Source organism: Saprolegnia diclina (genome assembly GCF_000281045.1).
Source record: "Saprolegnia diclina VS20 unplaced genomic scaffold supercont1.49, whole genome shotgun sequence".
NCBI classification, from domain to species: domain Eukaryota; phylum Oomycota; class Saprolegniomycetes; order Saprolegniales; family Saprolegniaceae; genus Saprolegnia; species Saprolegnia diclina.
Genome location: NW_008246116.1, coordinates 368,714 through 389,797, shown reverse-complemented (window position 1 = coordinate 389,797; position 21,084 = coordinate 368,714). Strand labels below are relative to the sequence as shown.

General features: G+C 62.0%; 4 protein-coding genes across 4 annotated transcripts; all 4 read left to right on the top strand.

Annotated features, from left to right (window-relative positions):
- Window positions 1-1,412: 1,412 nt before the first annotated feature.
- Window positions 1,413-3,361, top strand: SDRG_12449 (hypothetical protein). The gene has a single exon (XM_008618522.1). It carries the CDS (start codon window positions 1,523-1,525, stop codon window positions 3,248-3,250), a length of 1,728 nt encoding a protein of 575 aa, XP_008616744.1. The 5' UTR covers window positions 1,413-1,522; the 3' UTR covers window positions 3,251-3,361.
- A 199-nt stretch (window positions 3,362-3,560) lies between these two features.
- Window positions 3,561-4,813, top strand: SDRG_12448 (hypothetical protein). Its single transcript, XM_008618521.1, has 4 exons — window positions 3,561-4,204; window positions 4,267-4,374; window positions 4,418-4,519; window positions 4,568-4,813. The coding sequence occupies exons 1-4, from the start codon at window positions 3,575-3,577 to the stop codon at window positions 4,706-4,708; spliced, it is 981 nt and encodes a 326-aa protein (XP_008616743.1). The 5' UTR covers window positions 3,561-3,574; the 3' UTR covers window positions 4,709-4,813.
- A 52-nt stretch (window positions 4,814-4,865) lies between these two features.
- On the top strand, window positions 4,866-5,306 carry SDRG_12447 (hypothetical protein; the record flags this gene model as incomplete). Its single annotated transcript, XM_008618520.1, has 1 exon — window positions 4,866-5,306. The coding sequence occupies one exon, from the start codon at window positions 4,866-4,868 to the stop codon at window positions 5,304-5,306; it is 441 nt and encodes a 146-aa protein (XP_008616742.1).
- A 422-nt stretch (window positions 5,307-5,728) lies between these two features.
- On the top strand, window positions 5,729-21,026 carry SDRG_12446 (hypothetical protein). Its single transcript, XM_008618519.1, has 10 exons — window positions 5,729-9,687; window positions 9,735-18,973; window positions 19,020-19,160; window positions 19,207-19,805; window positions 19,856-20,174; window positions 20,223-20,472; window positions 20,519-20,633; window positions 20,679-20,742; window positions 20,786-20,836; window positions 20,893-21,026. Exons 1-10 carry the CDS (start codon window positions 5,778-5,780, stop codon window positions 21,013-21,015), a joined length of 14,811 nt encoding a protein of 4,936 aa, XP_008616741.1. The 5' UTR covers window positions 5,729-5,777; the 3' UTR covers window positions 21,016-21,026.
- Window positions 21,027-21,084: the final 58 nt, after the last annotated feature.

The window sequence follows — 21,084 nt, the reverse complement described above, 5'->3', positions numbered from 1 at the left end:
GACTTGGCCGTTTTCGTTCAATTTTGTCGATCAACGTTGGGATGCATTATTGTCAGCAGCGAATGCGGCAATGTGCGAGTGAGATGACAGTCGACCCGTGGTGGTGAGAGCTGGTGTGAGAGCTGGTGGAGCTGTGTATTTTGAGAGCTAGTGCGAGTTGAGGGGTTGAAGGACACGGGCGCCTTCTACCGCCCACGGAGAACCAGATGCTAATCACCTGACGCGCGACATGCGTCTCTGTGGCGCGAAATGTGTGCTGCTTGTTTGCGCTAGAAGCAGAGAGGTGAGCATGGTACAAGCCATGTAAACTCATCACAGCAGCTCGCCATCGCCGACCAGCGAAGTCGAGAAGGCAGCATCGTGACCATTTCCATCGCGCCATGGCCTACATCTGGATGACTCCACACCAGTTCTAGATAATACATCGATCAGTACCGGTAGTTTAGTCTAGTTGATGTAGGTAGTCGCTTCAGATTTTATAATCGACAGTGGTACCCACTCTAGACAAAGGCACATTACACATATGTAATGTGCTTTTGCCAGCTGCACCGACCGGCTTGTTGTGGACAGGTGGTTGTACTCAGATGTGCAGTCGCGTATTTCTGATGCCATTGGCTTCGCGTCGCCGCTTTGGCTTTGCCGAATGAATTTCGAGCTCTCTTGTGCATTTGGCCACCTACCCACGCGCCTTCTATCGCAGTCGAAGCCGCGTATGTATCGACTCGTAACAGTCGCCAGCGCTGCCAGTGTTCCCCCCAAGTTCCCTTGGTGTTGCCGTTAAGACCTGGGTGGTACCTGGGGTGGTACCCGTCCGGATCACAGCATCTTAGGCCTTTCTGTGCACAACAAAAGAGGGTATTCGAAAGCGACGCGACCGTGTCCGCACTCTAGCGACGCGTTGGTCGTTGGCTGTCGACGCATCGGGAGATGCAACGCGCGGGTTGTGCCGGAACTTCAACGCCAACCGCATGCTCGGACGGACAAGACAACCGACCCCACCCTGATCGACAACCCTGATCGACGGTGGCCATCGCCCCGTCCGTGTCCTGCACCAGAGCACATTCGAATCTCGCGTATCCAGTGTATTTGGGAGTACTCCCATCTTGCTTATCAGCCGTACGAGTAGAACAGCCAACATGATCATTTGCCCTTTTGAAGTAGCCTCTTCCCCGCCGTCGGCAGCCTAACGGGACAAGAACCGAGCTGTAGTCGATTTGATCGACGTCAAGACGACAATGCTACACGTCGACATTCCCCGTCCCACGCTTTTGCTTAGCGGATCATTCGCGGAACCTTTGGGCCGTCATGCCGTATGTTGGCTGAACATGTGGTGGTTGTCTCCGACGACTGGATCTGTCGCCAACTGTGATTTCCAACGAGGTTAGCCCGTGAATAGTAAAGGCGCACGACGTCTTGAAGCGTGAGTGGCCTGTATGCACGTTACTCACGCCAAAGCGCAATGCGAGGTGCGTGGTAGACTTGCTTTTGCTTGCTTCCGCGCACCCGCCGCTTGCCTCGCACAATGACGGGTATTCATACCACCAAGGCCGCGTCGCCGCTCGACTACAACGTCGCTACGACACCGAGCGACGAGGTGCCGGCCCCGATGACGACGTCGCGCTGGCCTTCGCGCACGCGGATTGTGATTGCGATCGTGGCGCTGACCGGCGTCGTCTGCGTCACGCTCGGCGCCATCTTTGTGTTTCAGACGCACGTCACCAACCACGCGACCGAAATCATCACCAACATCCAGCAGAGCCCCGGGCTCAAGATCTCGCTCACCGCCAAGCGCGAGAGCATGCGCTTCAACGGCAAGGCGACCGCCGACGTGTACGTTGTGCCCCGGGGTGGCGTCGGGTCCACCTTGCTCTTTGACGCGCTCTTGACCCAAGTGGGCCCGGAAATCACGGAGACGTACCTTTTGCTCGACCACAAGGCGTACTACGCAGCGTCCAAGAACGGCGTCGTCGTCTCGGCCGAGTGCCTCGATGCAGGCCGCGTGCCGCCCGTCCAGCTCATGCAGACGAGCCTGCATGAGTCGAGCGTCCTCGACAACTACAAGGTCGCCAACGTCACGATTGCCGACTGCCCGGACGGCAAGCTGCTGCATTTGTCGTTTGCGGGCGAGTCGTTTGTGTTTTGCAATTCCAAAAACAACCTGCTCACGCACGCCACCGGCACGGACTTGGACATTGCGGTCGAGTACCTCTCGGACCCGACGCTGCTGCCCGAGATGGAGATCCCGGTGCTGCCGAACGGCCAGCCTTTGAGTTGCGACGCGGTTGTCGCTGACACGGTCTTGCCGGTTGCCAAGTCGCTTTTGCAGACGTCGTCGGACGTTGCCTCATACATGGCGGGCTACGAGCGCTCGACAGTCATCAACAAGGCGTCGTGCGGCTGCAAGATGGGCAAGAAGAAGCCGTGCCTCTTCGTGCATGGTGTCGGCGAAACCGAGGCGGGCCCGATGACGTCGACGTTTCCATCGGGGTGGGGCGACATCCAGGAGCATGCGCCGTGCTGCTCGAGCGTCCAGTTCATCCATCTCGAGACCACCAACCACCGCTGGGACGATGCGTCGACGCAGCAAGAGTTCTGCGACGCCGCGCTGCGGGTGAGCAAGGCTCCGATGTATGGCTCCAAGGAGCTCGGGAGCATGATCCTTGTGACCTTCTCGATGGGCAACTTGATTGCGAGCAGCGCAGTCGCCAACAACAAGTGCAATATCGGAAAGGACGTGACGTGGGTCTCGATCGCCGGTCCGATGCAGGGCAGCAAGACCGCCAACCTTCTCGCCAACAAGTGCGCGGCCGGCGGCTGGGGCAACGAAATCCTCAAGTTCATTTTGAAGCAAGTGGGGTTCTGCCCCGTCCAGCAAGCGTACGACTCGCTCAAGCACCAATCGACGGTGTCGGCCACTATGCAAGCCAAGTTCGCAGCCGCCCAAGCAGTGCGACAAAAGCACGTCACGCGCGTCCTCTGCGGCACGAACGCGGTCGGCTTGACGTCGCTTGCCTCGGCTGCGATCGGTGTTGTCGGCAAAATGTCCAAGCACGACAGTCCCGAGTACGATGGCGTCGTCGACTTTACGAGTTGCGCCGTCGGCATCGATCCGCGCAAGTTTGGCACGAGCGCCGAGACGAGCTTTCACTTCAAGGCGAGCATCAACCACCTCGATGCGTCAATGCGGTACGGCGATGGCTGGTGGGGGTGCGACCGCAAGCCCGTCAAGTGGTTCGAGTGTGCTTTGTAAAGAACGCGTTGAGAGATCGACGAGAGAACATGTAATCGCGCGAACGAAGGGCGAGCGCATCGTCGAACGTATATGTCTAGTCTTTTTATAAAGCGACTGTCTTGTCGTTGGGTTTGTTTTGTTTTGTGCGTTGGTTTTTGGTTCTCGTATTTTGGTTCTTGTATTTTGATTTTCGGTTCTTGTTTTTGACTTTTTGGACAATGAATTTTGGTTTCGGGTGTGCGGTGGACTGATAGATTGATAGATACTCGACCAATGACGTCATCGCGAACCAACTTGCATAGTCGATGCGATATTTATAGTCATCACAGCTTGCGTAGTCGTATGAGCGCACCGGTGCACCCGTCGATCGAGGACGGCGACGACGGTCTATCTGCAGCAACCCATGTGCTCGAACACCCAGAGCTGTGGACCCCGTCGACCTTTCACTCGACACCGGGCCTCCACGCCTTGTCGCGCATGCTGCACACGCAGCGTTTGCACCGGCCGATCCACTTTGGCCATCTAGCCCTTCTTCTCTATGCGCCGCTCGGGCTCCTGTTGCTCTGCCTGCGGCTCGTGCTGCTCGCTATTTTTTTCGCGTGTCTTCTCTACCTCAAGGACGCCGCGGTCATAAGCCGTGCGTTCGCGCGGCTCTCGGTCCCGATGGGTCTCTTTGTGACGCTGCTCGATCCGGACCGCCATTGGCAGCCGCCGTCGCCGCCCATCCTTGTGTGCAACCACGTGAGTGAGCTCGACGCGATCGCGCTCCAAGTGCTCGGACCGTTCGAGACGCTCGGGTACGATTTCTTCAAGTCGTCGCGGGTGTTTCGTCGGCTAGCGGCTGCGTACGGCTACATTTACGTGCCACATGCGTCGCGCACCCAAGGCAATACGTCTGGCCGAGACGCACTGCGCACGCTGCTCACCGAGAAAGTCCGTGCAAATCGTTGTCCGATTCTGTGTTTTCCCGAGGTATCGGTTTTTATTTGATATATGTGGTGTTTTCGTCTCCAAATTTGCTGTGAAATATATAGGGTGGGATGACGAATGGCGTCACCGGACTACTCCAGTACCACACGTTCCTCTTTGGCCTTGGCGTGCGCATCCAACCCATTGCACTCTCGGCGACCGACGGGCCTTTTGTACGTTCTAGACGGTCGTGGAGGTTGATACGACGGACCCTAGCCCGTGCACATGAACGACGAGTCGAGCTCGACGATCGCGAATGTGCTGTGGTTTCTCTTTGTACCGTGGCACCGCTTTACACTGCGCGTCTTACCGCCCACCGTACGTGACTCATGCATCCTCGTCAAATAGAGCGTCAAGACTCCGTAGAGCATCGACGCGACCGAGACGCCGCTCGATTTCTCGCAGCGCGTCATGGCGATGACCGCGGCAGCCCTCAGCGTCACGAGCAGCCCGTTCTTGTACCGCCACAAGACGGCGTTCCTCCAACTGCGCGTCGCCAGCGTCTAAGTCGTCAATACCATTCGACTCCGTTATTGGCTCGCCTGTCGCGTCTGTCATGACGGCCAACGCACTACGATGGCGACGCTGCATGTTCCAGCCCATAAAGGCGAGGGCTGCGTGCGCTCACGAGGCCATCGCGGCTTCCAGCGCGCAGCGTCCAGCGATGGCCGAGCGGTGCCAACTACCTCAAGTCCCAATCGGAACCTTGACACCGAAGGCGGGACAAGACGGCGGGTCCCATGCGACGCGACGTGTCCCTCTCCATGCTGCTTTGCGTCTGCTAGCTGCTTCTGCTTCATGCATTGACCCGGATGCGCCGTTGCTACACCGAGTGCATGTCGACGAGTTCGCAGTGCTCACCGCCCGCCACGCCCAAGACGAACGAGCGCTCACGCAGCTGCATGAAAGCGAAGATACGACGTACCAGGCCGTGCTGAAAGAGGCTGCGAACGTCGATGCGGACGTGGCCGACACGGCGTGCCCGACCTACTATGTGGCGCTGTACCTCAAGCACAAGCAAGAGCAGCGTGCACTGCGCAAGTTCCAGCTGGCCGTGCACGCGCAACTCGCCGCCGAGATGCCAGCGGCTATGACGCGCACGTGACGCCACGTCAGCGGCCGCTTCGATGCATGGACATGTGGGCATCCTTGCCGCCGCAGCAAGCGATGCTGGAGCCCTTGATACGAAGCTGATACCATCACGACGACGACTGGCTTGACGATGGGACCATCATGAGCCGATATGTGGGACATGGCGAGGTTGAAGATCGCGATCCTGGCGTTTATATGCATCAAATAATGTTATATTGAGAATAGTGTGAATTTCAAAGGTAGTGCTCTCGGCTGTGCGGTACGCTAGATGGCGCGTGTATTCCTCCGACGCATGCCTTTGCAGGTCGAGGGCGAGGCGTGCACGCCGCGTCGGGTGACCTTTGCGGTCGTTTGGTGCGTGCAGGGGATCGCGACGGTCGTACACTATTTGGGTGTGTGTTATCCGGAGGAAGTGGGGTGATGTTAGTCAGGAAAACGAAAGCAGCCAAAGACCTCCCATCTCGTCCCTGCGATCCGCGACAGCATGGAAGTGGACCGTGGGAAGACGAAGCTGAAGGAGCTCATCCAAGACGTGCATGCTGCATGCGGCGAGGGGCTCTACCAGAGCTGCCTCTCCCGACGATCCATGGCCTGCTGCTTCCTCCGCGAGACCGCCGACATGGACACGGCTTCGACGAGCGTTCTCGACAAGCGCATCTTGGACCTTGTCGCTGCCGATATAAAGCCTACCGCGGAAGGCGCCGATGTCGAGCCATCCGCCGAGCTGCTGAAAGACGATAGCCTCGACGTCGACCTCACCGAGCCGCTGGTCATCTTGAAGAACGCCGAGCCCGTCTTGTACCAAGCGGTCTCTGGCTTCCTGCGCCAGTCCAAGACCAAGGGTCACGTCACCAAGGAAGAGTTGCTCTTCTTGGAGCTCCTCGTGCTCCTCAAAGCGTCGTTGCTGCTTCCAAAATCGACGAGCGAGGCCAAGGCGCGCGATCTTGCCGACCGCGTGCGGACGGCGCTCGCCGCACTCGAGGACAGCACTGCCCAACTCAATCTGCACGAACTTCGCGACAAGGCGCGCTCCGACATTCGCACCGAGAACGACGCGTACAAGCGCTTGCAGTGGGTCCCATTGGACGGCGCCGCGTCTGCGGCGATCACGATCGACGACGACAACACGCTGCATGCGACACCGTCCTTATCCGAGTCCACGACGCTGGCTGCCGTTGCTTGCGTCGTCACGCGTGGTCCGTTTCGCTACACACTCTCGACGACGACGGCCATCGAGACGGGCCTGCGTGTCGGTTGGATGGCGCCGGGGCGACGCTGCCACACCGTTGGGCTCGGCGATGACATGGAATCGATCGGCTTTGACGGCCGTCACATCTACCGCGACGGTGCCATCGTCGCTACGTCGACGGAGGCGTCAAGCGCGTGGAGCTCGCTTACGGTGGTGATCGACGGGACGACCGGCGTCGTGTCGTTCTCGACCCCACTTGCGACAACAACGGCAGTTGTCGCACCGTTGACGGCGTGGACACCAGCGCTCAGCGTTGGACACCGCGGGTTCCAGTCGCTCTTGTCGACACCGCGCAGCAGCGTGTATGCAAGTGTGTGGCAGCAACTCGGGTTCCAGCCACCTGTGCCCACGGTCGAGGCGACCGCGGTCGGCGGTGTCCCGCTACTGCCTGCGCCGTGCACCGAGTTTTACCCCGAGATGGGCACCAGCGTCCGCGTCGGTCGCAGCGTGCAGTTGTCGCCGTCAGCGTGGACGCTCTCGTTCTTCATCTACCCGCTGCCGCTGCAGGACGGGTCCGAGCCGCGGCCGTGGCGCACGATCTGCCTCAAGGGCCAGGACGCCTCGATGCAGCGCACGCCAAGTGTCTTTCTGAGCTGCGACCGACTGCTCCTCGCGGTGTGTGTCTCGACCGCGTCCGACTGGAACTCGACCGTGGTCTCGTCGGCGCCGCTTGCAACGCACCGCTGGACGCATGTCGCAATCGTGTGTGACGACCTCACGCTGCGCTTGGTGCTCAACGGCAAGGAGGACCGGAGCTTGACGCTGGCCGACAAGGTGCTCCACAACACCCATCCGTTCCATTTTGGTAAGACGCCGGTTGGCGTCAAGAAGGCGACGACCGACTACAAGGGCTTTCGTGGGTACCTGCACCACGTGCAGCTGCACGAAACCAAAGCGCTCTCGGTCAAGGAACTGTCCAAGTTTGTCGCGAGTAAGAAGGCGTCGCTCGAGGCACTGCACGTATCGCGCGAGAGCACGGTGGTCGGGACAGCCCCATCGAATGCGCTGCGCCTCGAGACCACGTATGCGCCACAACCCGCTCTGGATGTCGCCTACGCGCCGTCGACGGGCGGACCTCTGCTTGTGCCGGCGCGCCTTTTCCAAGCCTGTCCCAAGTGGCCACACGCCTTTCACTGCGAGGCCATTGTCCGCTACACACACCATCCACAGTTCCAAGTCGTGCTCGGGTGCTTGGAGTCTGCCGGTCCTTCGTACCTCTTTGTCTTGGGGGTCACGCCGACCGGGCGTCTCTGCTTGCGGTCGCGCGAACGCAAGTTTGCCACAGCCCAGCGCTACCTCTGCGACAACACCGTGCACAAGATTGGGCTCAGCTTTACGACCGACCGCGTCGTCTTTTACGTCGATGGCGTCGCTGTCGAACGGGTTGTTTCGAGTGGCGCGTCGCTCGATCCGAACGGTCTGAGTCTGTCGCTGGCGTTTGTTGTCGGCGGCGCGCCGAGTGTGCCGAGCTTTGCGCCGTGGCAGGGCGACGTGCGTCTCGTGCGCGTTTTGGCGAGTCCGCCCTGCGAGAAGCAGCCGCCAAGAGACGTGGCACGGTACGCGTTCGTTCAAGGCCGTGGGACCATTGTCCACGATACCACGGGGCGTGTCCCGCTCTGGCATGGCTCGCTTGCCTCGGACGCGGGGTGGACGACGCAGCCGGACGCGGCGGGGCATGGCATCGTGACGACGACGACGACAGCCATACCGGAGACGAACCTGCCTGGCCAGATTCTTGCCGCCCTCGAGCCGCGTGCGGCGGCCACGATTGCGTCGCTGCGTGTCAAGCACCTGTCGTTGGCGTTGGGTGCTGTCGACGTTGTGTCGTCGGTCGTGTGGCCGCACGTGCTGACGTTCCTTTTGCTGCATTCGGTGCTGGCGCAGTGGATGCAGGAGAAGGACCTTCTCGATGGTCCGCAGGTGTTCGGGCTCTTGCGCGTCTTGCGGGCCAACTTTGCGCCGCTGAGTTCGCACTCGTCTACGTCCCTCGGGCTGCCGCCGGCCAGCGTCGGCCTCGGTATGCAAACGTCGTCGTCGTCGTCGTCGTCGTCGTTTGCGGAGCGCTTACGTGACATGTTGTTGCGTTGCGAGACGGTTGATTGGTATGACGATGACATGAACGACGCTGTGCGCGCCGAAGCGATTCTGGCGCAAACCGCCGGCCTTGAAGTGTTTTGCCCGACACCGCTGGCCCGCGCCGAGCTCCTTTTGCGGCTCTTGACATGCGTCGACGCCCCAGCGTTGCGTCTCGACACGCTCTGCGACACGCTGACGTCGACGCCGCATTTGCTCGCGCAGTGGATGCCGGCCAGTGACGCGCCATCGTCGTCGTCATTGCTCTTCCCGTGGGCGCTCGATGCCGTCAAGCGCAGTCTTCTCGACACGAGCGACGACAACATCCCGCTCATCACGAAGGCCGAGGTCATTAGCGTGCTCGAGAAACTCCCGCGCATGCCATCGCTGGACGCGACATCACCGGCCGAGCAACTCGTTGTCTTGTACGAAGAGTGGCAGCGCTTCTATGTGGCGAGTACGCTGGCCGTGCCGATCGAGACGACCAAAACGATTTTGAAAGCGCTGCTGACTGCGTCGACGCATGGAACATCGTCGGCACGGTCGCTCTTGGTGTCGCTCCAAGACCGTTTACTTGCCGACTTGCGGCGGCACTGGACACCGTGCACCGTGTCGCGCCTCTTGCAGTGGCACGACGACACGCGCTTCTTCAAGGTCGTCAACTGCCCTATTGGTGTGCGCGAGACGCCGAACGTCAAGGCGCCCAAGACAGGCCGCACGCTCAGCATTGGCCAACTCATCGAGACCAAGAACGTGCTCCAGTACCCAAACGACTCTGTACAGTACGTCGAATTGCTCACGGGTGGCTGGGTCTTTGACGTCGACCCGACCGACGGAATGCTGCTTCTCGACGAGCACGCGGCCAACAATGCGCAGCTGACACAGCGCGCCTACTCGCTCACAGCACTGCTCGACGGACAGGCCAAGGCGACCGCATCACCGCTGGGCGGGCACTTGCGCTTTGAAGGCGCGTCGGACGAGAAGCTCCAAGTTTTAGCCGATGGCTTGAGTGTCACCAACACGATGGGCGGAGCGTGGCGCACGGCGTTGGGGTCCAAGACGTTTACGCGAGGTGTAGCGAGAGTACTCTCTGGTGTGGTAGCCACACGTACTGAGTAGGGTCGGGCGTGCACACGTGGCAAGTGACGGTAACCCAGGTCCAGAACATTGGCCAGCTCTTTCTTGGCATTGCGTCGACTGCACCATCATCGTCCACGGCGCGGTCGTATGTCGGTAGTGATCCCAGTAGCTACGGCTGGCAGCTCACTGGCGACTGGTACCATGTGGGGGTTCGCACCAAGTCGGCGCATCTGCCGTTCCTCGGCGCGGCGCCGATCGTACTCGACATGAAGCTCGACTCGACCGCGGGAACCCTTCTCGTGGTCAACACAGCGTCGAATGCGCCCGTGGGCCCTGCGCTTGTGCTCGACTTGGTCGCCGGCGAGGCGTACGCGCCCGCGGTCTCGCTCTGCAACGCGCACGACAGCATTGCCTTTTCGACCTCGGTCGTGCCTCTTGGTGGTGAGGCAATCACGGTCGACGGCCGGAATGCCCCGCCAAGCCTCGAGCCGACACCGCTGGCCGCCTTTTACGCCAAGACGCTGCTTGCGGCGTGCAAGCCAGCGCCAGCACGGCAAGCACTGTCGTCGCTGTTGACGCCGGTCGTCGCGTCCATGCTGTGCTGGTCGAACGTCGACGACGAGCCGTTTGTCCTCGACACGATCGACGAGATTTTGCTGCAAGAGCCTTCGAGTATGTCGTCCAGTGACGAGTCGGACGCGCGCCTCTTGCTCGCGGGGCTCGGCGGCCACTTGTACGGGCAGCTCATTGGCGCCTCGCCCGAGACACACATTGACGAGGCCGACGCGCGTTGGCTCCGGTCGCCGCTGTTTCAAGCCGGGTTGTCGTCGAGCAAACCGTCGACGTCGGCGTTCTTCAAGCAGCTCATGGACGGCCTCCACCCGGCTTTTGACAAGTGGGTGCTCAAGTTTGCCAACGCAAGCCCGCTCGTGGTGCGCATGGGCGGTGCGAGTCTGGAGAAGGCGATCCGCGCCGTGCTCGGGTGTATGCTGTACCACTGCGGCATGAGCTCGTATGCCGAGTTTGAGGACAAGGCCGCCGGTACCAAGACGTCGCCGGCGCCCAAGCCGCTTCGGTCGCTGTGGCAAAAGGCGTACGAGCTCAAGGCGTATGCACTTCGGCTCAAGAACTCACACGGACTATCGTACGACGAGATTGCCGCCACGCTATTGGCCAAGGTGGACTTTTTACTGCATTTGAGTCCAACCAAAGCCGACGATGGCATTGGTGTCTACTACCACGAGCTGCCGACGCTCGTGCGCAAGATCTCGATGGGCAAGCGCAGCAGCTCGTTTGACGCGGACGAGACACCGGACGCCAGCCTCCGTGACGTCGACGCCGAGATCATTGCAAGCATTGCGGCGTTTTGCCGCAGCGACTGCAATCTGAAAAAGCTCAGCGAGCACCTTCAGAGCGCGCAGGCCATGGCGCTCCAGCGTGCGCACGGCCTTCGCCGCGTGACCAAGCTCGTCTCGGCGCTGCGTCTGCCGTGCAAAGCGGCGATTTTGCTCCAAGTGGTCGCTGCGATCCGTGCGGTCGACGTGTGGCACTACTCGTCGGGCATCTCGGGCTGTCCGTATGCGCTCCAGCACGACGTGCGCTGTGCGTTCGAAGGCTACTACAATGCCCTTGTGCGGCACCTCTCGGTCGCAACGACACAGCCGACGAGCTGGCAGCTGCTTTTGCTGGACGCGCTCGGCGTGCGCATTTTGCCCGATGACCACGCACTCGTCGCGGCCGGCCGCGTCTTTCACGTGCTCCAAGAGCTCCTCGATGTGGGCCGCGCCGACGTCCGCCAAGCAACGATGAAGGTCGTGTACCTCTTGGCCGTCCAGGTCGCGAGCGAAGGCGACGGCAACCCGAACCAGGCCCTCGCACCGTCGCACGTTCTGACGCCGCCACACTTCAAGCGGCAGCTCTCGGGGCCCCAAACGCTGAGCTCGGCCGTGTTTGACATGCTCTACAACGAACTCTCGCTCGTCGTATGTCGCCTTCTCGAGTCGCACAAGACGTCGCGCACGACGTATGCGCTCGACGTGCTCGGGGAGAACCCGAGTTTGTTGGGGATTTTGTCGCTGCTCCAGTTTGTGTCGTCGTCGCCGGCGTGCAATGCGTCACTCGCAACGACGCCGTGGCTGTCGATCTTTGTGACGATTGCCTGCTTTGGCGTGACTGAGCCGCAAGTCCGGTCGATGCAACTCCTCTCGACGCTCCTTCCCGTGTGCAACCCCGTGGTGGTGACGCTCGAGCTGCCGTTTACACTGGAAGGACTCGTCGCGACGCCGTCAAGCGTGCGGGGTGCCGCCGACTTGGTTCGCTTTCTCGTCCGAGCGGTTGGCGCACCGCTCCACGCGCCGCCGTCGGAGACCCTCCCGCGCTCGAGCCGATCGGCGCTCTCGCTGGCGTCCGAGAGCGTGAGCCTCCTCCGCGTTTTGCTGGCGGAAGCGGCGTGGCATCCGCTTGTGCTGGAGATTTCCCAAAGCATGTTTCGGTCGGACGACGTCACGCTGCAAATCGGCGTCCTTGGCGTCCTCGGGTCGTTTGTCGAGCCGATTCGGTACGGTGGGTACGCTATCCTGCCACAGCACGACGGTATGGTCATGCTGCTCGACCCGACGTGCGACTTGGGCAGCGCCACCGTGCTCTGCGACCACGCATCGACGCCCGTGTCGACGGCCGAGATGACGACAGTGCCCAAGCACACGCTGTCGCTCACGATCTTGTCGGATGCGTTTGTCGACGCCATCCTCGAGTCGACGGCCAACGCGTTGCTGGCGCCCATGCCCAGCGACGCGCTCTTTCTGCACCTCCTGCACGTCGCCCACCGCCTCTTTTGCGAGCATCCGACGCAGCTGTTTGACATTGTCGCCAAGAGCCCCGTGATTGCACGCAAGGTCTTTGAACTCGGTGGCCTTCTCTCGACGTCGAGCGGACTCCCGAGTCTTCCGCTCGTCGAAGCCAAGTTTGAGATGCTGCAAGCGCTCCAGTACAACCAAGTGTATGGCAGTGTGCGTGACGGTCTGTACCCGTTGCCGGCGTTCTCCGAGGCGCCGCCGCCGACGCCGACCGACGACGTTGCCGTCACCGTGTGCAACGTGGCCTTTGACGACGGATTGCTTTGCACGCTCAAGCAAGTCTCGACGTTTGATACGCCGGTTGGCATTGGGTCGGATGCGATCCAGTGGCTCGAAGCGCTACTCAATCACATGCTCTTCAAGACTGTCGAGAGCCTCTTGAGTGTCTGGACCACGATCGAGCGCAGTGCGGCGACGCGACTGGATGCTCAGACTGCTGTCGAGACAGTCTACCGGGAAATTGCGCTGCCCGAGATGCTCCAAGCGGCGTGTGCCGAAGCCAACGAATGGCTCTCGAACCGCGACCATTGGGGCGTCGAGTGGGGCGTCCACGAGACGCGGATCGTCGACTACGTCGTGGCGCAGCTCGAGATGGCGATGCCGGGCACGGGCGCAGCGTGGCGGGACACGTGCAACGCGCTGCAGCTGGGGCCGTACCTCTGTGCGACGTGCGAGTGCTTGGCGGCCGACGTGCTTAGCCTTGCGATCGAGGTCTCGCGGCGGCACGAACAAGACCCGCCGTTGATTTCGCTGGCGTTTGTGCTGCAGGCCATGCACGACGACGAAGAGCTACACCGCTTGCTCGAGTACCACGAGGCGTTTTTGCGATCGGGCCCAACGCCCTTGCACCGCGATCAACGGTCGTCGGCCGACCGCGTCCTCGATGTGCGGCTGCAGTCGATGATGACGATGGGGTTCCCCGAAGCGTGGTGCAAGCGCGCGCTCGAAGAGTCCAACCACGAAGTCAACACGGCGCTCAACTGGATTCTGAGCAACGGCCACTTGCTGGACGCGCCCACAAACGACGCAATGACGACGCTGGTGACGCCAGAGACGCCGGGGACGCCGGGCACACCGCGCGAGCCGGCGCCCAATCTCGAGTGTGAGCCGATCGACGACATTGGGTCGCGTCACGTCCTGACGGACGCAACAACCGTGGACGTCTCGGGGTCGGCGTATACAGCTTTGTGGGCCTTGACCAACGCGCTTTCGACGGTCGTGACGTTCTCGGTGCAAGCGACGAGCGATGTGACGCTGGGTCTCTTTGCGTCGCTGGACGAAGCTGCGGTGCACGAAGTGGTGTTGGGTGCCAAACACAATACGCTGCTCGAAGTCTACGACATTGCGGCGGGTAGCTCGGAGAAGCGGCTTCTGGCGAGTGACACGGGTGCGTTCTGTGATCCCTCGTATGCGGTGCCGTACTGGCTGGTCGTGACGCGGACGCGTGTGCACCTCGGCTATGGTCATGTCGTTGCGCGCGCCAGCATGCTTCTCGAGTGGGCCGCGCCGCGCCTCTCGCACGTCTCGTTCGCAACACTCGGGCAACCCGCGGTGGTGTCGGCCATTCAGTTGCGCGCTCATGTCGACGACGGTCTTGCGTCCTCGGGGATCGAGGCCGCACTCGCGCGACGCCACTGCATTCGACCGCTTGACGACCCCGAGCAGCTCTCAGACATGACGTTTTGCTTTCATGACGAGACGCCGTCGAGTTCGAACTACGAGCGAGAGCATGTGTTCCACCCGTGGGCGCCGGCGTCGTCGCGGGTCGGGTTTGCCGAGCGCGCGGCCAAGTTTTCAGCCGACGAGCTCGCAAGTGACGTGCTCGCAACGTCGACGACGCTCCGTGTGCTGTATGCGCGTCGGCTCGGTGTCGGTGTTCTCGCAGCGTGCAAGGACGACATTCCGGTGCTGCTCGACGTCTTTGACGGGCACGAAGATTTGTTTGTGCCGTTTGTGAGCCTCGTTGCGCACCGGGCGTGGGTGAGCGACTTTGCGACGGCGCCGACGCGGTCGCCGCTGGGAACGACGCGCCTCACGACGCCCGAGCTGCTCCGGCCGACGGTGCGTGCGCTCTGTGCGACGGCAAACCCGCTCCGAAGTGCGATTACAGCGTTTCTTGGCGACCAGATGGACCGATTTTTGCGGGATGGACACCAAGGCACGCTCTCGTGGCGGCACGCGCACAGCGACAAGCTCGACGCGTACTTTGGCAACGACGCCGACTTGCGCTTCCTCGGGCTGCTCACGTCCTGGCTCCTTGAGAGCGACGAGGCCATTGCACTCACGCCGACGAGCGTGGCCTACGATCTGTACTTTATCTGGGTCAAAGCGCTCCAGGCGAGCCATCTCGAAGTGCAGCAAAAGGCTCTCCAAGTCCTCGGACGCATGCTCTTGCGCGCGCTCAACGACACGACCGTGTCCAGTGACGTGCGCGTCGCGCTTCGGCGTGCGCTCTCGGTGACGTACCTCGAGGAGAATGTCCGTCGGCTTTTGGCGTTTGAAGACGAAGTGTACCCGCTCTACTCGCGGTACTTTCAAGCGCACATGGAGCTCGTCTCGGTGCTACAGCGCTTTCCGGCGCCGGCGACGCCCATCATGCGGTACGCGCTGCGGTTCAAAGGCGGCTGCAGCTACGTGGGGCTTGCGACCGACGACCTCTTGCCGCCGTGGACGGCGCAGTACTGCCTCTCTCCCGAACGCGGCGGCGCCAAGGCGATTCTTGCGTCGTCGACCAACGGCTGCATTGCGCTGCGCTCGGTCGAGCACGCTGGCGTGAGTGTTGTGAGCTACCGTGAGCCGAGCTCGACGACGGCGTTTGAAACGATGGTGCCGTACGATACGTGGTCGGTGCTCAGCCTCGTCGCGTCGCCGACGCAGGTGACGCTATATCTCAACGGTGTCCGAGTTGCGACGCAAGCAGTAACCGGGTTTGCGCTCCCGATGCAGTTTATCGGCCACGACATGTATGGCGTCCGCGGCCGCATTGCCAATGTCCGGTACTTTAACGCCGCACTCGGTGACGCCCACATTGCTGCGCTCTCGGCGCTCGATCTGCACCAGTGCAGCAGCGTCGGCGATGATGCGGTGTCCAGTGCCAAGACGACGGACGACTTGGTCCCCGCGCTGACGATCGCGGGCCACTGGCCGCTCCAGGAAGGCGCCGGGGCGCACGTTTACGACGTAAGCGAGCACTTGAACGAGAGCGCGATTGTCGGCGCCAGCTGGACGTGTGCGCCGTCGCACACGATCGTACCGCCCAAGGTCTTGTCGCTGCCGACCTCGAACGTCGTCTTTTCCGGCGCCGGGACGTGGACACGCGACGCTTGCGCGGCGCTCGGGGGTCCTTGGAGCCAATCGCGATCGATGGCCTTTTTCCTCGAGCTGTACGCCACGTCCTCGACGTCATCGTTGTCGTCGTATGTCGTCATGGGGCGTCTCATCCTCAACGCCCGCATCACGTGCATTGTATGTGGCCAAGCGACGCAGGACGGCGAATTGTCGTTTGCGATCGAGAGCCTTCGCCAAGATATCAAGGAAACGTACTCGCCGCTCGAGTGGATGGCGCACATGCGCTTCTCGGGCCGCCACCGCGCGGGGCAGCTAATCGGCGCGTGGACCACGACATTGGCCCAGACCGTTGTCACGTCGCTGCCGACGGCCATGTCGTTCTTGCCGTCGTGCAGCGACGCGATCGAAGTGTTTGACGGCGGCCGACGGGTGCAGAGTCTCCTGCGCAAAGGCAAGAAGCGCGCGGGGCTCGTCTTTTGCGCGTTTGGAGTCGACGCGATGACCAAGCACTGGCACGCCTCGCCGTCGCCCGATCTCTCGCTGGACCAACAGCTTTTCGTGCAGAACCGCACCGATACGTTCATCACGGTGCGCGTGCACGGTCTTGTGACACACGGCAAAGTGTACTATGAGCTCGTGCTGCAGTCCAAGGGTCTCATGCAGCTCGGGTGGGCGAGTCCTGGCTTCCGCCCGGCGTTTACGACCCACGGCGTCGGCGATCACTTTGGCTCGTTTGGCGTCGACGGCAAGCGCCGTAAGAAATGGTGCAACACGGGCCACGCGTACGGGTCCGAGTCGTGGAGCTGGACCAATGGCGACGTCCTCGGCGTCCTGCTCGACATGGACGCGCGCGAAATGCGGTTCACGCACAATGGCGTCGACCTCGGGCTTGCGTTTGCCGAAGCCGACTACGCCCAAGTGCCATGGAGTGCCGGGCTGTACCCGGCGGGCAGCTTCTCGAGCGGCCAAGGCGCCAAGATCAACGTGGGCCACACACCGTTCCAGTTTGCGCCGCCTCCGGGGTTTGTGGCAGTGGCGTCGGTCGTCGATGTCTCGCACGTCGACGTGTTCAACCACCGGACCAAGCAGTTTGCACCGGTATGTGCGCACCATCGGGTCACGTCGCGTGTGGCGCCACCGCCGCCGTCGCTTGCCCGCGGGTCGATCCACTGGGAGGTTGAGATCACGGCGCTGCAAGCCACGGACGGTCTCCGTGTCGGGATCGCGACGCCGAGTGCCGACCCGAATGGTCTTCTCGGCGGCGACGCGTACGGCTGGGGCTTTTGCGCGACCGGCAAGACGTACCACGCTGGCCACAGCCAGCGGCTTGCGAGCACCGGGTTTGCACAAGGCGACGTGGTCGGCCTCGAGCTCAACATGGACCTCGGGACGCTGGTCGTGTATCGCAACGGGCTTCTCCTTGGCACGGCTTTCTCGAATCTGCACTTGTCGCTGCCGATGCAGTGCTTTGTCAACGGTACCAACGGCTTTGTGCCGTGCATCAGCGTGTATCGACCGCAGACGAGCGTGTTTGTGCGCGGGCTCAAGCACGGCCGCGGCGAGCTCCGGTACCCGCCGAGCCACAGCCACGAGCGCTTTCTTGGGCACTGGGCGCACGGGCGTCGACACGGCCTCGGACAGCTCACGCTGCGCGAAAAAGAGGGGTACTACCTCGGGCACTGGGTCGCCAACCACCTCGAGGGCGTCCCGGCGTTTGTTGCGCCACATCCGCTCTGCGTCTCGACACTGTACCCGTCGGTGTGGAAGACGCTGCGTTTCCAGCGCGCGGTTGACCATCCGACGCAAACGACCCGCACCCAGCGCTTTCTCAAGGGCAAAGTGGTCTCTGAGGACGTCACGGACGCCGACGTGGCTGCGGAACCGCTCCCGAGCGCGCTGCCGGTGATTGATCTCTTGGCGGATGCGACGGCTCCGTGGTATCCGTCAGTGGCATCGACACTGGGCTACGTCACGTCGACAATGGACGTTGTGCAGACGAGCACGCAGGACGTGGAGCTGTGCGGTGTGTGGGAAGCGCATACGGAGCAAGCGTTCACGCTCGTCCCGCCGCCATCTGCCTACGACATGATTGCGATGAGCCAAGACCTCATGGGCGTCCGGCTTGAGGCCCACGCGAGCACGGGCACGCATCTCTTGGTGCGCGGCAACACGGCGTACACATCGGGCGTGCATTACTGGGAAGTGGCGATCGAGGCGTGCAACCACGGCAGCGTCTTCCTCGGCGTCGCGGCGCCGAGCGTCTTGTCGCCACCGGACGGCTGGGGTGACTATGGGTTTGTGAGCTACCGCGTCAAGTGGAGCCAGGCCGAGGGCGAACAGCTCTACGGTCGGTACTTCTCGGCCGGCGACGTTGTTGGGATCCGACTCGACATGGACAAGGGCACGCTGGCTTTTCTCAAGGACGGCGACGACTTTGTGCGGGGCCGGCCGGCCGTGGTCGACATGGGCGTCGCCTTTCGCTTTCTCAAGTCGCAAGCTGGACGGAAAGCGTGTGCGTTTGGCCCGGCGTTTGGCCTCTCGTACCCTGGTGACGCGCTCTCTGTGCGTCGCACGAAAGGCCTCCATCACCCGACACTGCGCCTGTCGGACCGCCTGCATCACGCGCTGGAGGCGGCGCGCCTCGTCCAAGACTTGGCGTCGACCCAGCTGCTAGACGCTACAGTGTGGACGCGGGCACAGGCGATGCACGCGTCCATGACGTCGACAGGCTTTTTCCAGCCGCGCGTGCACCTCACTCGCGCGGGGACGCCGCTACGCGTGTCGGCAGCCATGCGCGACGCGGCGCTGGTGACAACGCGCGGGCAAGCGACGCTCAGCACGCGGTATGGCACGGCGCAGATCCTCGGGCAAATCGACGGGCGTGTGTGGTTTCTCATCGAGGGCGAAGAAGGGGCGGGTGCGTGGTATTGGCGGCTGCCCGAAGTGCTGGCGCTGTTGGACCAAGCGCCCATGGAACAGGAGGCGGCGTGGAGCTGCGACGCGTGTACGATGCTCAACGACCCGAACCTCTCCAAGTGCCAAATCTGCGAAACGCCTCGGACGACGACGGTCCCCGACGACGTGCCACCGCCCAGCGACGCCGACGTGCAAGCGACCGCCGATCCCTTTGTTGTGGTAGGTTGCAATTCCGGTTTATCCAAGTCGAACTCACGACGCGTAGTACTCGACGACCCCCGACCCGCTTTGGCCGCTCGCGACGCCTGTCGCGCCGCTTACACCAGCGTTCGAAGCGCTCGTCGACGGCTCGAGCAGCTGGACCCGACAGCACGATGTGATGCTGGTCGCGCATGTTGATGCCCTCGTACGTTGGCTCTCTTTTGGTGTCATGGACTCATCGACTTTTCTAGTGCGACGCACAGGCCACGGAGCCCGAGAACCTGGCGTGGGCCGATGTGTGGGAGCACGCACGTGGCACGTTCAGCGGGTTTGACGCGTCGTTGGTCGCGGCACGGTTGGCGTGTCTTCTTGTCGTGAACGGGACGGTCGCCCAGCTGCTGCCGTTTGTCGACTTGCACGGACACGACTTGTTTGCGCTGCCGACCGCCGCCACAGCGGCAGCGCTCACGACGCTCCGTGATGTGCTCTTTAAACGCATCAAGATTGCGTTTTGGCGCGACCTGCTCGCGATCACGACGACGCACACGACGCCGCCGTCCGACGAGTACGACCGACCCGAAGGGCTTCGCGAAGTGAGTCTGAACCGGATCCAAGCGCTCGAGCCGCACGGCGTGTACGACAAGACGATTTTCGGCCAGCTCGCGACGGCCATGACCAACTGGGACGCATCATCGCTCCGCCGGGCGTACACGGACGAGCTCCAGGACGCGGGGCAGCCCCGTGCGTTTTACGTCAAGTGCCTCGGCGAAGGCGTCGACGACCACGGTGGACCGTACCGTGCCGTGTTTCAAACAGCGGGCTGGGAAGAGCCGATTGGTCCCGTCTTGCGGTATGTCACACTGACGTCATCTTGATGGTATGTCATGCTGACGTGACTAGCCTCTTTGAGCCGTGTCCGAATGCAGTCCAAGCGTCGGGTGCCAACCAAGACAAGTACGTCGTGTCGCCAGGTGCATCGCCGTCGCACCTCAAGTTTCTCGGGCGACTGCTGGGGCTTGCGATGCGGCACCGCATTCTCATTCCGCTCAACTGCTCGGAGCTCTTTTGGAAGCCGCTCGTGAGCTTGCCGCTTGACCGAAAGGACTGGAGCGGCGTCGACACGATGGTCGTCCGTGAGCTGCACGACCTCGAACGCCTCAGCGACGAGGAAGTCGCCGGTCTCGAGACGCACGAGATCATTGACCACTTGCTGCGCGTGGTACACCCTTGTTGGATGAAGAAAAAGATTGTAATTGCGATGACGTAGGCCCAAGCCCCACTGGCTCCGCGGGACGACATGTCGCTCACGAGCGCCACCTTGATCGAAATGGTCGATGCGTGTGTGGCGCACCGGTTGGCGGCGCAGACGGCGCAGCTGCGACCGCTCATGGAAGGTTTCGCGACCGTTGTGCCGCACGCAGCACTGAGCCTCTTTACGCCGACGCAGCTCGAGGAGCTCGTGTGTGGGTCGCCCGAGATTGACGTCGAGCTGCTCCAGCGTATCACCGTCTACGATGGTACGTACATCTCGTGACCAGAGCGGTGGGACATGAATGGGGGTAGGGGTCGATCCGAACGACGCGCACATTCAATTTTTCTGGCAGTGCCTCACCGACATGAACCACGAGCAGCGCAGCAGTTTTGTCAACTTTGTGCTGGCGCGGTCGCGTCTGCCACGGTTGGTTTCGTTTTTGGAGTTTGGTTTCGGAGCGTAGCGTGCTAGGTCGCTGGAAGAGTTTACGTTGCATTTCAAGATCCAGGCTGCGGTCGTGGCCGAACACGCCAACGTACGTCCACCTCTGCGCGGGGACGCTCATGCTGATTGTGTAGCCCGACATGTACCTGCCGCACTCGCAGACGTGCTTCTTCTCGCTGAGTCTGGTACGAGACCGACGGATGAGGATGGTGGAGTGTGCTCATGGATGCTGATGACGTAGCCACGGTACAGCTCCAAGGCCATTTGTATGGAGAAGCTGCTGTATGCCATCAGCCACTCGCCGACGATGGACGCCGACTTTATCGACCGCGCGACGACGGGCTGGGAGCACGTTGCGACATGAGTGCTCGCGTCCATGCTGCCTGTATACCTGTATATATATGTGTACTAGTACACTTTCGAAGCGATAGAG